This window comes from Mytilus edulis, chromosome 7 (genome assembly GCF_963676685.1).
Source record: "Mytilus edulis chromosome 7, xbMytEdul2.2, whole genome shotgun sequence".
NCBI classification, from domain to species: Eukaryota; Metazoa; Mollusca; class Bivalvia; order Mytilida; family Mytilidae; genus Mytilus; species Mytilus edulis.
The window spans coordinates 19,449,433-19,466,363 of NC_092350.1; the positions used below are offsets into that span (position 1 = coordinate 19,449,433).

A 16,931-nucleotide genomic window follows, 5' to 3' on the forward strand; every position below is an offset into this window, starting at 1 on the left:
TTTGGTTAAAATCAAATGAGCTTATGTAAAATGTTATTTTCAGAAAATGTTTAACATACTATATTACTACCTCTACTGTGATCCTCTCCAGCGTTTCACATAGTAATAATTTATTTGATGACATTGTCATATATTTGTCTACAAAGTAATAAACCGACAGATGGTCAGTAATGAGACAAATTGCTTAATTAATTATTCTGATTCATAGAATAATCAAGTCAGGTAATTCAAAACGTTAATAATTCTATATATTATATAAGCAAAAGTAGCGACAGTATTTAAGTTCATAAAAATAAATTCACAAAAGTCAATGCAAACTAAATATCAAAACAGTACATTTGATTCGCCAATAACAAAATAATAAAGAAAATAACGAAAGAGGGCACGGTTTTTTTCACATTTTAAGATTGGAACATAATATTTGTTTGTTTGTTTTTTAGGTTACATTCCATATGATTTCAATTAGCACCCTTATTTTACTGAAACTGGTTAACAGATTTTTATATAATGTTTTTTTACAGTGGGATAACTGGTGAGCCGAGAACAATACAAAACTTAACTCTTCGCACGATTAAGGTGACAAAAGTGAATAATCACATGTCAAGAACAATTTACAAAACTAGAGAAACATGTATGATTCCGTTTTTAGTGAAACATATATATATATATATATATATAGATATATAAACTACTACAAGGATTCTATTATCTCTGACATAACATGAAAGTTCTTGTTAAAAATATATTGAATCTGATTGTGTTAAAAATTGATTAATTGATTGTTCTTTGCTTAACGTTCAATTACAAACAGTTTATGTATGACGAATGCAAGAACGTATTAACAATTAATACACTATGTAGGTTCAGTAAGGTGTGTCAATGAAGGAAGGTAAATAAAAGTTTTATTTGAATGATTATTCTATCTTAGCTTACAATGAGAAATATTTCCTGTATATTTTGGACAAGATATAAAAGGAGCAATGAATACTATATGGACGACCTGCGATGTTGGTCGATATGGATGAAAGAACGAATTGAAACTTTCCCTAGAAGTTAAAGCATGTTGGATATACATAGACATTTTGCATTGTATTGTAGTAATTGATACAAAGATTCTATATGGTGTAGAGCATATGACGCTTTCACTACACAAATCATTGGATTGTATGCCCCCTTATAGACCGGATGTCGATTGTTTTTACACACCATCGGATGGAAGATATTTTGTATGACCCAGTCAAAACATTGGACTGTATTTGATATCATATGTTAATATGCAAATCGAATCGACAAAACCATTTACATGTATACAGCAGAGCAAATATGTTTTGTTCTGTTAGAGGCTGACTCATTTTTTTCACAATTTACAGGAATACGAATACGACTACTTTATGAAACCAATTATCGGCCGATAAGGGCATGTTAGTTATAAATAAATAATCATTTCAAGTAGATATATGTTAAGAAATAATAATGATAATTGGCTTATGAAAATAAGAATTTAACTTCAGCAGTTGTTTTCTTATTGTAAAACATTTATTAGAAACCAAATACACCGAATGCGTATTTCTTCATGTTCACACACGAGAAGCCAAATGTTTACTGTATTACGAATTTTGGAATTAATACATGTTTTCAAAGCAGAAACTAACATAACTTGTCGTTGTTGTTCGAATACTGGACATTCCAGCAGATGTTATCTTCAATTGAATTTACAAATTATTTTATCTTTGTCAATCTTTTTGTAACGACCCGGCTCAATAGCTTATTTATGACCACTAATTCTTATTTGTGTGAGGTGACTTTTAGTTTCAAAGGTCTTCATACAGACAGGTTCGAGAACATCCTTAAATTTGAAATAAGTACATATTTTACCATTTTTCACGGTTGCATTCTGTAAAAGCTTATCGTCCTAACATTGTGACTGTTTATGTTTTTTTTTTAAATTGTCCATTCATATAGTTATTAATTTTTATTTTGAAATTTATATGCTTCATTTTGTAAACAAGCAGAGATTTCGAAAACTTGTTTTGGTATTTTATCTATTAGTCCTTCAATGATGAAAAGGACAAATGAAAGTCCTACTGTACATGACTATTTATATGGGTATATTTTAAATAGTCACGTGTATTTCGTATCTCGGGCATAGATAAAACGTTTAACCTTTAAACTGTGGTAATCTAAAAATAAATCTACCCTGTGAGTTAGCTGTTGACATGAAAGGTACACAGCGACCGAACCCACGGAAAATAGACCCGCATTAAATCAGGAATAAACAAAAACATTGTTTAAAACATGGAAGTGTGTTTAAAACATGGAAGTGAAAAAATGTAATTCAATGAAAGGATATATAATGTGAAATATATAGGTAAGTTCAATAACACTGCACTCCTATCGCTCCTTGATGGAAAACCCATTTTAAACTATGTCAAAGTTAACCGATATCATCTGTGTGAATAACAAATTTAAAGGAGATTATTTCATGCTTTATAATAGATATATAGTTAAAATAAATATGGAAATGTAAGTACTAAATTTTGCATCAGTTATTTACTAACACTTGCAGCGAAGTGTGATAGAAAATCAACCAAATTAAGCAGAAAAGTGACCAGACAAATCTTTTCCTAGCCGTTGCTAGTCTAAAAGAAATGAGTATTTTTGCACTACCTCATTATGTCCACGTAACTATAGAAGAAAAAAGTGATAGTATCTTCTGTAACATCTGCGCATGATATTGTCTTTACATTTTTGTCAAAGCAAGGCAACATTGTGTGTGACGATTGTAATAAAGAATGTGCAAACTATGACAGTACTAAATAAACATGAAGAGATGTGACATTGTTTCCAATGAGATAACTATCCACCATAGACCAAATGACGCGGATATAACTAACTGTTTTGTTGGATTTAACCATCTATATCAATTGTTATATCAGAATTATATATTTTTCTTCATCGAAATTAAAAACATTAAAAACTGGTCATAGTTATAAATTATAATAATACCGTGGGAACGATTGGAGTAATCTGTTTCTAAGTACATTGTATTGCATTTTTATATGTATTTCTGTATAAATATAGAATATGGTGCTATATATGGAAACGTACTTATACTGTTATAATGCTATTGTAATTTGCTATATAATGTTAAATTGCACCGATTTTTTTTATAAGTTTTGCTTACTGTCACTGTGTGTGTAGATGAAACGTTAGTATTGTTTAGACCTTAGGGCCTGACCATCAGTGACCAACAATGACCAAGAACATATTTACAGAGTTAACTGACTTACTTTCATTTTGATAATTCAGAAATAAAATGTGAATATGAATGATTTAGAAATCAACGGATGCAAATCAATCATTGCCACAACGTTTGTTTTATCATTTGATTTTGCCATTTGATTAGGGACTTTCCGATTGAAATTTTCCGGATTTCCGTATTTTTGTGATTTTACTTTTGATCCCTGTTATTCTTTAAAAATGATACAATGGATAATGCTTTTGATGAGGGTAATTATTTGAGCACATTCCCCAAGATATGTATACGTCAATGTACCTGAAACTTTGGATACATTTTAAATTGATCGACCTCTAATAAAGCAAAGTTTGCTATAAGCATTAATAAAAACCTCAGTCCCTCCTTTTTATTGTGTCTGCTTCATGAATCAGAATAATTTGACACACGTTTTATGAATATTTTCAGCTATAAAGTACCAATCTTTAGGAAAACATACTGTCTTTTAACAAATGATATATATATATATATACTTTTATTGATAATGGACAGAGCAAACAAAGCCACAGTATAGGTTTTTGAAGACTATTTTTAACTCAAGTTGAAACTTTAATCTGGTGTAAAACTATAAATTAGACATGATCTATTGAATCCTAGACAATATGATTCAAACAATATGGTATGTGCGAATACTTAACATGACTTGCAATAATCAAAACGAACGTATTCTGGTGCAAATAAGAAAGGAAAATGTATTAGTTTGGTTATGTTATCAATATTAAGTAGTAAAAACAGACGGTGGATTTGGATTTCACATTTTGTTTGTAGCATTGCAATGTGATCCCACGTTTAGTCATAAAGTCAATTGACACAAAATCCAATCATTGACCACTCCATAGATGAAGTAATTATTTAAGAAATTTAAAATTATGTCAATAATATTTGTATAACGTGTGCACTATAACAACGTCCTTAAATAATCTAGGTTAAAAACAGGTGACAAATCCTTAATCTGTTTACTCGAGCTGATTTCACATAGAAAAACGTGCCAAGAAAAGTTCACGTCTGCGGCCGAATGGCGAATTCTTGGAAATATATTTTAAGAAGCTTTCCTTTTTTTTAAATTAAGAAAAAGACCTTACTTTATTCTCTTGCATTTACTCATTTATACAAATATATTATGAATAAACATGCAACATATTTAGGACAAAACCTATACTTGGTATTTGTAACAAGTGCCAGATATTTCCCTACGAAATGCAATCAGTATTTGATATGCCAATATTCTGTAAAAAGTAAAACCACAAAAATACTGAACTTAGAGGAAAATCAATTCGGAAAGTCAATAATCACATGGCAAAATGTATGTCAGGAAAAGGGTTTAACCTTTCATCTCAATTTTGATTATATAAAATTGAAATTGAAAAGTTTAAAATAGATTGGAATTTCTTAAATAAATACTTCATCTGTTGAGTGGTCAATGATTTGATTCTGTATCAATTGGCTTTATGACTAAGTGTGGGTTACAGATTGCAATGCTACAACAAAATGTAAAAATTTAAAGCCAGATAGACTCATTTTGAATATAAATATTAGAACATTAGCTTTGTTTTGCTTTTATGTTGAGCAAAAGTTAACATAGCGGTCTACAATTAAGCAAAAACAATTTCTTTTATAAAAAAATCAAATAAAGGCAACAGTTGTATACCGCTGTTCGAAATTAATAAATCGATTGAGGAAAAAACAAAAAATTCGGGTTAAACATAATTTCATTCTCAACTTTAAATAACAACGATTAAGTGTGCAAATAGATTGAAATGCAGATTATTAATGTATGTCATCATTATGTTGAAATAACTTAGTTGGTACCTAACCTGTTTTTTTGAGAGTACATCCGATCATTGGGAAATAGAATGGATTATTTTATTTATTTTTATAATTTTTTTTAATTCATAACGGATATTCATGTAGTTCAGGTAGAATGTACTTATTATATTGAAAGTTTAACTGCTTTGTTATTTTTGCAAACTTGAGAAAAAGTGAGAATATATATCTACACTTGATGCTTAAGTCAGAACGCATTCGTTTTTGTTTTGGTGTTGGTGATGCTAAAAAAAAATTAATGACATATGTTCGCCATGTTCATTTGCTTTCTTCTGTTTGTTATAGACTCAACTTATGCATTTCGTTCGGTTTTTTTTGCAAAGTTTTTATCAGACTTGTTTCATTTAGGAACGTTATATTAGATAGATATTTTCTAGTATTTAAAATCTCAAACATTATTTCTTTTATTTTGTCCGAAATCATAGTAAATGTACAGTAGAAAGCCCATTTTTGTCAGACAAATATAGATGTTTTTCAGTGTTTGATATGCCAACATTCTGTAAATGTATGCCAGGAAAAGGGTGTAATCTTTCATCTCAATTTTGATAATATACCATACAGGGTATCTATGACCTTCAGCATAGAAAAGTTTTCAGTCAGAAGTGCACATGATGTGATAACGCTTGTGATCGAGCTAGATAATGAACAGGTCAAAATTCTGGCACTTGTTTACAAATACCAAGTATACGTTTGTCCTGGTTCTATATTATATATACCATATAGTTATCAAAGGTACCAAACTTATAATTTGATACGCCAGACGCACGTTTCGTCTTCATAAGACTCATCAACGAAGAAGAGGACCCTAATTCCAAAAAGTTATGCCACATACGGCTAAGGTTATCTGTGCAGGGTATAGGAAAATCCTCAGTATTTAAAAAAAATCATAATTTTGTTAATAGGATTTTTTTTTTAAAATGACCGTATAATTGATATCCATTCAGATGAGACAAACAATATATTTAGTGAATGACATTTGTCTATCAAATTTTCAAATTTTGACGTTTCTTTTGGGATACAGCACCAAATGTTTACTTTAACACTACTTTACAGTACTCGTTGATAAACTATCAGACCCCGATATATCCACTAATTGACAAGAATATTCATTAGAATATGAATTAATATACATTTTTGTTTAGCCGAGGCGTCTCCGTTGCGGGATTTTCTCGCTGGTTTGAAGACCCAATATTGGCCTTCTGCTGTTTTCTGCTCTTCGGTCGTGTTGTAGTCACATTTCCCATTACCATTCTTAATTTTATTGTTTACAAAGTTCGGAGTGTTTATCAACTTTGAGGATCAATGTTGTTTAATTTGGTAGTATCTATTTTGATTCGGCCTAATTCGGTCTGATAATGCTGTTTTATGCAATTGCTTTGTATATTTGAAAACCAAAATATGTATATATTTAAAAAGGAAAAGTACTGTCCAGAGTACTGATCCACCCAAACAACAGATAGGATACAAGTCTTCGTGATGAAAGATCATTATATGTTGAAATTGACTTAAATTGATTACACAATATTTGAAATCACTGAAGTCTAGTCCGTATCAAGTTAGTTTTTAAAAACAAAATTCGGTCAAAGCTTTGTATACCATAATCAATATAATTTAATTGTGTACATTCCTAACATGCATGGTTGTTTACGTGATAGAGTACAGCTTAGTGTATATGTTCAAGGTTATATATGACTAGACGAATTTTACAATTGATATAGTTTATAAAAAGACAGAGTCGAAAGGGTATTTTGTTGAGAGCTATAATTTTTGTTTTACTAAACCTTCACATTGAAAAATAGGAGTATCAGCTTTCATAACACGAAAACCAGAAAATTTACATGTCTGTACTATACCCATGCATCGGTTACCTTGAGTAGACAAATATATCTCAATGCTCAAGATTGATTAAAAAATACTACTGAGTTATTCAACAAAGACAAAGAAATCTGTCCGAACCTGTTATCACATAGCTTAAAATGTTTATTTGATGGAACATATGATATTATTATAGAGTGATGTGCGTTTCCGCAGTCTTGTTTTGTGTACCATGGGCGTTTACAAAGACCAATACCAAAGGAGATTGTTAAAAAAACAAACTAGTATAACCTCACCCAATGTTCTTAGTCAGAAATATCATCAGTTATTGTCTGTAGATCATTGATCACAATGCCGAAAATGAAAAAAATATATAAAATACTTCGTTTCATTATAATTATTGCGCAAGAGTTTCCGATACATTTGCCATGTGTAAACATTTAAAAGTCTTGTGAATGAGTTGGTTGGGATGGTAGATCTTTGATATAACTAGATTTAAATTCTCAAATTGTTAACTTGTGAAATCTAGCTCTGGACATATAATGGAAGATCGACGTCTATCTTGTGTTGTAGTGTTAATTGTTATCACATTGGCATATATTCAACATCTGTATAGTATCTATGTTAATATGTTCCTTTAGAAATAACACCCTGTCACGTCATATCTAAATATAAAACCCTGTTAATCTTAGTAAATGTTTACAATAATGTCGAGCAGTGCAAAAACTAAATACGTTGTTACTTTGCTTGACCAAGTATTAGCCGACCAACAAATGTGGTGCCAATACTAAATTGAATCAAGAACAAAACTATAAATTATATAATTTACTTAATTACGGATTACTACATTTCCTCCATTCAAAAGAAAAAAGGTAAAAAATAAAAATGTATAAAACATATAATAGCATCAATAATAAATATATTACTAGTAGTTAAAATTTTAAAATAACGCTTATTCCTCCTGTGTGTGTGTTTGTGTGTTTGTGTGGGTGTGTGGGTCCTTTTATTTTAGAACTCAATTGTTTGAAACTGAAATGTTGTTGTTGTTGGAAGTTAAGAAAATGACATATGTGTGCTTGCAAAAAAAAACCTCTCCCATACAAAAAGATCCAAGTTCGGGCATTATACTTTTATTTTTCATTTGTTAGTATTATATCTGATTCCATAGTTTTGACTATATAAATGAATGTAGTATATGAATCAGCAACAACTGTGATATGCAACCTTTCATTTACGAGGCACATGAAAGGATGACAGGATGGACTGCACTCTTATCTTGACCAATAAACCTTCTGAATTTGTTTTATTATCCCCTCCTTTACAGCAATATTTGATGTTCTCATTTCTTTTGACAAATCTTTCATCCCTCATTGGTTTAACTGTTATTAATTATCGAACTTAAACATTCTTTTTTTTGTGGCAAATCCTTGATCTCTTACTGGATTTACTGTTAATTGATCTCGAAAACCTTTTTGTGGCAGATTCTTGATCTCTCGATAGATTAACTGTTGATCGAACTCGAACTTCGCTACCAGTAATAGTCTGTTAAAAATGGATGGCATTCTTTAGCTTATGTTGACAAGTGTGGTTGCAAAGTTTGATTCATTGACATCCCATTAGCAATTGTTCGATCTTCCGATTAATAGCATAAGTTAAAAGAAACCCTTATTTGAACTATTATATTATCATAATTAGGGTTAACAGGACTTCAATGGAGTATCAATGTACTTACTATTAGATTCATATTCAATTAAAAATTTGCACTTGTTGTGTAATATATAGCATTTATATGAAAGACAGAAGGTTAACAATGCTTACAAAAGAACAAATTCTAATTGTGTATTTTTTATTCGGTCGAATTGTTTTCATGAATGAATGTGTGGAAATTTCCAATGGAAATTGCCTAAATTTATTAATAGTAGCAAGGTAATTTTCAGTGTGTACACTGCATTTTACGAGATTAATGTATTTAAATTTAAATGCCATGCTCAAATATTCAAATGTTGTCCAAAATATAGTACATAACATCCAATAAGTTTTCTGATATAACTATAGTACAGACTGAGTCAGTTGGTTACTCTGAAAACGGGAAAGTATTACTCAATAAATAAAAAAAAGCTCTTTTTCTTTTTTTGTTACTAATATTTACTATAATTACTAATACTTATTTCACTGACTCGTCGTAAAAAGTATGTTCTAGAACAGAAAAGTATTACATTCCCATACTTTGTCTTAGCTAGATACGTACTCTTAATGTGACACAAAAAGAATTTCTGACAGAAAAATTTAATTCATTGAATAAAAACAAACATAAAAAGATCAATGAAGTATCCTGTGGTAGGTACATACACATAGACGGGTTTGGATATCTATTTGTTGAACGATCTTCTTGGGAAGTAGAGGAATTTTAGCGAAAACCTGTTTCACAATGATAGATAGATATAGATACATTTTATTTTAAATAATGACCCACTATTGGCAAAATCAGTACAGCAATTAGCGCATTAAACATTTACAGCGCAATTGTAGAATATAACACAAGCTAATAATATAAACATACCAGCCATAATTTACTGATTTTTCGATGACCATGTACCAGAAGCAGCATTATATTCATTATGACAGAAACTTTTATAAAGTGAAACAGACAATGTTGAAAATATTAAGTTGGAATTATATTTTACATTCTAGATAAATAAAAATGGCACAAGGTTGTCCTCTTCATATCTCTGAGTATCCACTCTACTACATTGGCTTGAAATATTTACCAGAAAGTGCCTTAGAAAAGTTGGCAGATATACTAGATGTACCTGGTAATATTTGCATGGAGTTATTTGCTGAAAACATAAATAGAGAGCATGAACATAAGCTAGACCTTGATGCAAACAAACTACAGGTAAATTTCATCTGAGTTGTGATATTTTTTAAAAACCAATTATAGCTTTGGTGTAAGTATTTGATAGCTCATTACCAATAATATTTTTGATCATCGAAATTTTAGTTTTTCATAAGGCACATGCCTTTTTTTTAAATCTTGTATTTGCTAGTTTGATTTTATAACTGGCGTTTTCAACTAACCTTTATCATATTGACAAAAATATAAGGAATCATATATAAAATTAAAAAGTAATATGTTGTTGGATAGAAACAAAATGATTCTTATTAATTAATAAATATAAAAGAGTTGATTTATTTCAAAAGAAAATCCATCTTTGCTTCAAATCTTTAGATGCGTAAAATATATTTTTCAGGCGTTTCGATGTCAAATGGGCCTTAGACCAACAAAACTGTTATTTAGACACTTAATGAAATTAGGAATTACAATTGGACAAGTACAATATGTACTGGATGAAATGAGAGCAGCGACTAGCCACATCTTTAGAAACTCTTACAATGGTATGTTACTATACAATATAGGTGATTTGTATAACATTAAATATTGTTTTATTTAAATCAGAATACATTGATATTCATTTGACATCAACGTTCTCATATATAGAAATAAGACCTACTTTAAGATTGCTAGAACATTTTCTAGGCACTTAATGTATATTATATTATATTTTGGTATTGACGACACATTAACAAAATGTGCATGAAATGAAGCAATACAATACACTACGAATGAAACATAGAGCAAATAACAAGTTTAAACTCAGTAAATTGCTGTTTTTTTTAATCTTGAAAAGATAGTAAAGAAAAGGGTTTTGATTTATTTTGCTTGTCTTAATAACGAGCACATTTGTGTAACTTTTCTTTAGAAATATTCATAGAGCAAAGAACACGTTTGCATTTCTGTTTCTGTTCATCAAAGCGAAAATTGATCAATCGATTGCTTATCGGCGTTTTAGCTGACGATCATTAACATACCAATCGTAAAACTGTAACAGCAAACTCATTCAATCTTTAAACCAATAAGACATATTTACATTTAAACAAAAACGTACACTTAACAACCATATGCATATGTATATTGCAGATATTACTCAAATGTACAACCATGACATGATAGGATATCCCAGCACATCTACTGCCACAGCATCAGAACACAACTGTACCTGTATAGGGTGTCAAGAAAGAGATGTTCGGGATACCCATATGTACACACACTCTTTAAATCAAAGGTGTGAAGAAGATAGATTTTCCACTTCCCCACCAAATCCACACAGAATGAGACCAGATGGACCACGACGCAATGAACCTAACGAACAAAGATATATGGTAGAGCGATTTCCTACTTACCGGCCACACCAAAACCCAACCAACAGGAGACCAGGTGGACAGATACAAAATGACCCTAATTATCAAAGATATGTAGCAGGGAGGTCTCCCCCTTTTGGAACAAACCAAAACAACAGGACACCAGAACGACATAGACCAAACAATTCGAGACATAAAAATACCGTTCATTTGTTACATGAAAGTAAATTACCAAATAATGTACAGCCTTCCCAACCTAGACAAAGGGAAATTGAGCTTAATTGGATCCCTCCGTCCGAATGTGATTGTCAGTGTGGTTATATAAACTGTAAAGAGTGCGAGGAAAGACGACTGCTTGACCCAGAAGAAACAACGGTATTGTCATCTTATCATCCTAGAAGTCAACCAATGAACACGAGAAGGTCAAACAATCTTTCTTCTAAGACAACGGGACATGTGCCAGTGAATGATGGAATGAATATAAATGATAATGTGCAAACAGATTATGTCAGTTACTCAGAAAATCCATCAAGTTCGTTCAGTCTTCGAGCATGTCCGGACGGCATTTCTCATTCTTCTTCTATAAAACCTTCAATTACATGTAAACACTCATGTTCAAATACAGATACACTTAAATGTACATGTAAAAAACCACCAGTGTGCACATGCAGAAAAGGAGAGGTTCAGAGTTCATGTAGCGAAGATGATCGAAAAAGGTTAAGTACACCTGTTGAAAAACTATATGGAAGTGAAATCGATCCCTCTAGGCTTTCAGTAACATCAAAATCTGAAGACAATTTATGTCCATATTCAGGAGAAACACGGACAAAACTTGGTCAATCAGGTAAGAGGCTTTTAACTCCGATGTTTGTAAATCATTTATTAATGTTTGTATTGTTGAAAGTGGCGAGTGAAAAATCAAAGCATGGTTGAAGGTTTTTAAATATAAACGATTCCTTCTTCATATTTTGAGAATATTTGTTTCCGGTCTTGTTTTTCTCAATGGATGTTGAACATTTTGCTCATCTTTCATTTTTTCTGAAACAAACATTTTGGACTCATTGAGTGATGGATTGATATTTCATCTGACAGTCGTCGAAATGCAAAAGAACACAAATACATCATTGCTAGTCAACCTGTTATCGTATTTACATGACGCAATCTAATGCATTTTTTTTGTGGTAAAGATTATAACACAATGTTGACTGCTGTTTATTTTGAAATTTTTAACTTTTATGTCTGTTGGTTATTTAAGGATCGTTGTCAATATAATGGAGATTAAATTTAAATTTGATGCGACTGTCATACTGGGGTTCGTGTTGTTTATTCTTTAGTTTTCTATGTTTTGTCGTGTGTACTATTGTTTTTCTGTTTGTCTTTTTCATTTTTAGCCATGGCGTTGTCAGTTTGTTTTTAGATTTATGAGTTTGACTGTCCCTTTGGTATCTTTCGTCCCTCTTTTCATACAAGTGATAGGTTAATCTAGCTATAAAACCAGTTTCAATCCAACATTTTCTACATAAGGAAATGCATGTCCCAAGTCAGGAATATGACAGTTGTTATCCACACGTTTGATGTGTTTGAGCTTTTGATTTTGTCATTTGATTAGGGAATTTCCGTTTTGAATTTTCCGCGAAGTTCAGTATTTTTGTTGTTTTACTTTCTACCCCAGTAAGCTTGATCATATTATTCTACTGAAACAAATCTTTTCTTGAAATAAGCTTGATAAAAATCTGTAATGTTGGAAATTGTCCATTGTTGAAGATTCACATAGACATAGGTAATCGACACAGACACTATAAATCCTTTAATGAGTTTAAAAACATTAACATATAATTGATTTTTACAGGCAAAATTATTTTTATCTCCTATACTGATGACGTCAAACAAGATGTGATTAAAATAGCAGGAAAACTAAAACGCCTAGGACACACAGTAAACACAGACCTTAATAAAGGATCTTTTGTTTCGGCTAAGAATCAGGGATATGTCAGTGAACAAGACCAATATACCTGGCTTCAAACCCGATACAATCATGCGGACTATATCATTATTTGCTCATCCAAAGGATATATTGAGGCCATCAACTTGGACGACAAAGTTTGTCCTAGTCCACATTACTTAAACGCAAAATATATATTTGAACTTATTATGCAAGATCCACGAAAAAGCGAGAAGACAATCGAAGTCTGCTTTCAAAACACGTACGTCAATGACAAACTGTGCTTACCGTTCACCCGGAAACTCATTCTTCCAAATGAGATGGATTCTTTAAGTGATCAAATACGAAGATAACAGTCATTCATTAAAAGGAAAGCAATAACTGATTCTTTAATTGAAATCTTCTCCTCCATTTGTGAACCATGTTTGTGTTTTATTGGAATGTTTTTTCGTTGTTAGACAATAAATACGACTAAGAACAACTAGAATAATTGCAATGGTCTGAACTTGGCGGATTCCTTGTGATAACGGATTTGCTCAAAAATTGCCCATTTGAATACATGAGGAAATAGTTTATCAAGAGATTGTTTCTGTAGATTAAATTAATTCTGCTGGTCAGATGATTTTGTGAATAGACACAAGTTGCCAATACGATCACTGCTGTGCAGTTGTTGTTTGGTGGCATCTCATTGTGCTTGTAGATACATGTATATACAAAGTTATTGAAAATGATCTTAAGGTATTTTTAATGGTTGTTATACCTGTATTGTTGATATTAGATACATTTGTAACTATGAATATGAAAATAAAAGCCAAATGAAATATTTCGTGATTTTTAAGAATATGTTTTACTACATACATATAATATATATATATTTTTTATTTTACTGAAAGGTACGCTTATCTTTTTATTTGGTCAGGAAAGGAGTTAAAATGAAATGTAAGAAGTATGTTTATGATTCAAAACTAGAACTATATGATACAAACACACAGAGTCTCAAAAATCACAAATTATCAAAGAAAAAAACCCGCATCAGTCTTAGATCTGAATCTAAAAAATTTCAGACGACAATACATGTGTTTTAATTTCTTTATTGCCCATTATTGAATATAGAAATTTAAAACAAATACTTGGCTTTTGGTCATATGTTAGTGATTAGTCTTTGGAGAATTGCTGAATGACTGCGCTTTATATTTTTTCATGACAATAAACCAAGTAAATGTTTTGGAAAAAGATAAGGTGAACTTTAAGGGCTTTTGGAATCTTTTCAATAATGAAAGAAGAAAGCATAGGTTTAAGTCGGAAGAACGACAACGAAAAAATCAAGAGAACCACGACAAAACAGTCTACCAAGACATTTACAGAAAACTAAAATTTACAACAAAAACTAGATGCGACTCAGGTTTTCCAGTGGGTTAGCATGATCCACTAATGACATATGTTTTGTAAGTGTAAAACATTCACATGATGAAGAATGGGTCATATACTTCAATGTTTACATTACACCAAACATATTTGAAATTAAACAGAGCATTTGACGTTGTCATTTATTCTAATAATTACTTGAACGTTTTTGGTGATCATACTAGTAGCGATACATATAGTATAATTGTCAACATTTCTCAGATTTTTATGGAATACGATGTGTTTCTTTGGTGAAACATATGCTGGAGGTTTTTTTTTATTCTATAACAAAATATTATGTATGAGGCCTACATACCAATTACTTTCCACAATGCCAATATAATATTTTCTATGATGAGTTTATTTGTTTTCATAATTGGACAAAACATCACTATTCACAATTCGATTACACACATAGTTTCTATACAATATTGCCGACCAATTGATAACATATATGTTGTTTAGAACATGATATCACGAACCTAATACAAATAAATATAAAATACTGTCCACGACAAAAAAAAATCTATAAAAAAAATATCTGGCAAAACAAAAATACTGACAAGCCAACATCACCATTCTGGTAATATCTCGTCAAAGCTTCTGCTATCAACAGAACAACACAGCACTGTGCTTCACCCAACCTGATAGCATAATAATATCAAATAATTAATTGTATCCAAAAATCGCAAACAAAAGTATTTTTTCTAAACAAATACTACCAAAACGCAAACAACACAATTCTGTCATCCCCTTAAAAAACAAAAACAAAATTCTGTCTTAATCTCCCTTAATCGCCTCCACCCGCTCCTTAAAAAAGGAAACAGACAACACAAGTTCATACAAAACATCAAAACCGTACTGCAAAATACAAACCTTCCTATACAATACTTCAACCCGCCTACAACACAGTTGTTTTAACAACAACCCCTAAAATAAACACGGAAAGACGACAACACAAGTTCATACAAAATATTAAAACCATACTTCATTATACTATTAACGACTGAAAAAACACAATACAACTACAACGTAGAAAAAGCATACTATCCCCAAGCCGACAACACAAAGTTTAACAGTAGTTTTCTCCATCTAGTTGATATGCAAATTAAGGAATGTATATCCCTCATGCAAAGCTCTGATTCCTTTCACGGATTTGGCTATACTTTTTGGAACTTGTGGATTATAGCTCTTCATTTTTTATATAAGCTTTGGATTTTACATATTTTGGCCACGAGCATCACTGAAGAGGCATGTATTGTCAAAATGCGCATCTGGTGCAGAAATATTGGTACCTTTAATGCTATGAAATATTTTCTTGAATAAACAAACCAAATGTGGAGCAAATGTTCCTACCTGCACATGCATATAATAAGCAGGATAGGGAAGACTAGTGTCTATTTGACGGACACAAAAGGTCATTTGTATTATTTATACTATACATCATAACATACGATCTCAATTAATTTTAAACATATATACAGTGCTGCATAACGATAATTTTGATCATATAAAACATTGAATGCAATTGTACGAAGTTTTGACTGTGTTCCAAAACGTCTGTCCCATTTTTTAAAACCCTAAATTTAAATATTTATCGTAGTTTAGTCGATTAAGGTTGAGTGCAGTTAAGTAAAAAAGATTACCTCAAACTTTCGTCAAAAACAATGTTTTCAGTTTATCTTTGTTTATTTATGAGATTCATGCTGACAAGTCTGTTTTTTATTGGCTATTATTGTTTATTCGTGGCTATTTCTTTTGTCATCTTTCTTGTCTGTGTATCACTGACTTTTATTTATGGTTTCTTTCTCCCCTTTTTTTGTTTCATGCTTTAATCCATTTTATAAATTCATAGTGTTATAATTAAAATCTTCAATTTGAACGGAATTTGACAGTCAGTTGTCTACATATCTTGTTAGATAAGACATAGGTGAATCATACTTATGAAGTCTTCTTCATAACACAATATGAATAAATGGATAGTATCTTGAGCATGCATGTAAATCAAGCCGTTTGTAGAATACTATACATGTTATACGAGCTATGGTGGAAAAAAATGAAATAAACGATAAACAAAGAGGCAAAGATTGAGTTATAGTATTCAAATATCAGTCTTGTATTTTATGTCGGTTAAATCTCCATTGATCAATATCTCATAGAATTCACCGACTTTAGATAAAAAGTTATACTTTATGTTTGATACAATTTACAAAGGTATTGAAAGTTTTGTTTAAAATTGTGAGAGCACGACGAGATGTATTTGTGATATGTTTTATGTTGTGTAAAAGAATGTATCTAGTTATAAGTCTTATAACAACTAAATATGTAAGTAAATTCTTTTAGAATGTCATTTCATGCGTACAGTGTCAGTCAGTCAAAGTAAAAAAACTAAGAAATAAGATATCCCCGAACATCGATATCCATGTATTGAGTAAATGAAACGATGTCTTT

General features: G+C 30.9%; 1 protein-coding gene across 2 annotated transcripts; it reads left to right on the plus strand.

Moving 5' to 3' along the window:
- The first annotated feature begins 857 nt into the window (after window positions 1-857).
- Window positions 858-13,902, plus strand: LOC139480966 (uncharacterized). Of its 2 annotated transcripts, none has more exons than XM_071263959.1 (5): window positions 858-2,368; window positions 9,626-9,830; window positions 10,186-10,330; window positions 10,914-11,978; window positions 12,984-13,902. In XM_071263959.1, the coding sequence occupies exons 2-5, from the start codon at window positions 9,636-9,638 to the stop codon at window positions 13,427-13,429; spliced, it is 1,851 nt and encodes a 616-aa protein (XP_071120060.1). In that variant the 5' UTR covers window positions 858-2,368; window positions 9,626-9,635; the 3' UTR covers window positions 13,430-13,902. The 2 variants fall into 2 exon arrangements, 1 of the variants encoding a protein (XP_071120060.1); XR_011654541.1 differs by having other exon boundaries at window positions 2,195-2,368; window positions 10,914-12,446; window positions 12,605-13,902.
- Window positions 13,903-16,931: the final 3,029 nt, after the last annotated feature.

What these genes read in the sequence shown, in the direction of transcription:
- LOC139480966 (XM_071263959.1), top strand. Translation starts at nt 9,636, where the DNA reads ATGGCACAAGGTTGTCCTCTTCATATCTCTGAGTATCCACTCTACTAC. An exon ending in TTGATGCAAACAAACTACAG is followed by an intron (nt 9,831 to 10,185) that starts GTAAATTTCATC and finishes TATATTTTTCAG; the next exon opens with GCGTTTCGATGTCAAATGGG. An exon ending in GACAAAACTTGGTCAATCAG is followed by an intron (nt 11,979 to 12,983) that starts GTAAGAGGCTTT and finishes TGATTTTTACAG; the next exon opens with GCAAAATTATTTTTATCTCC.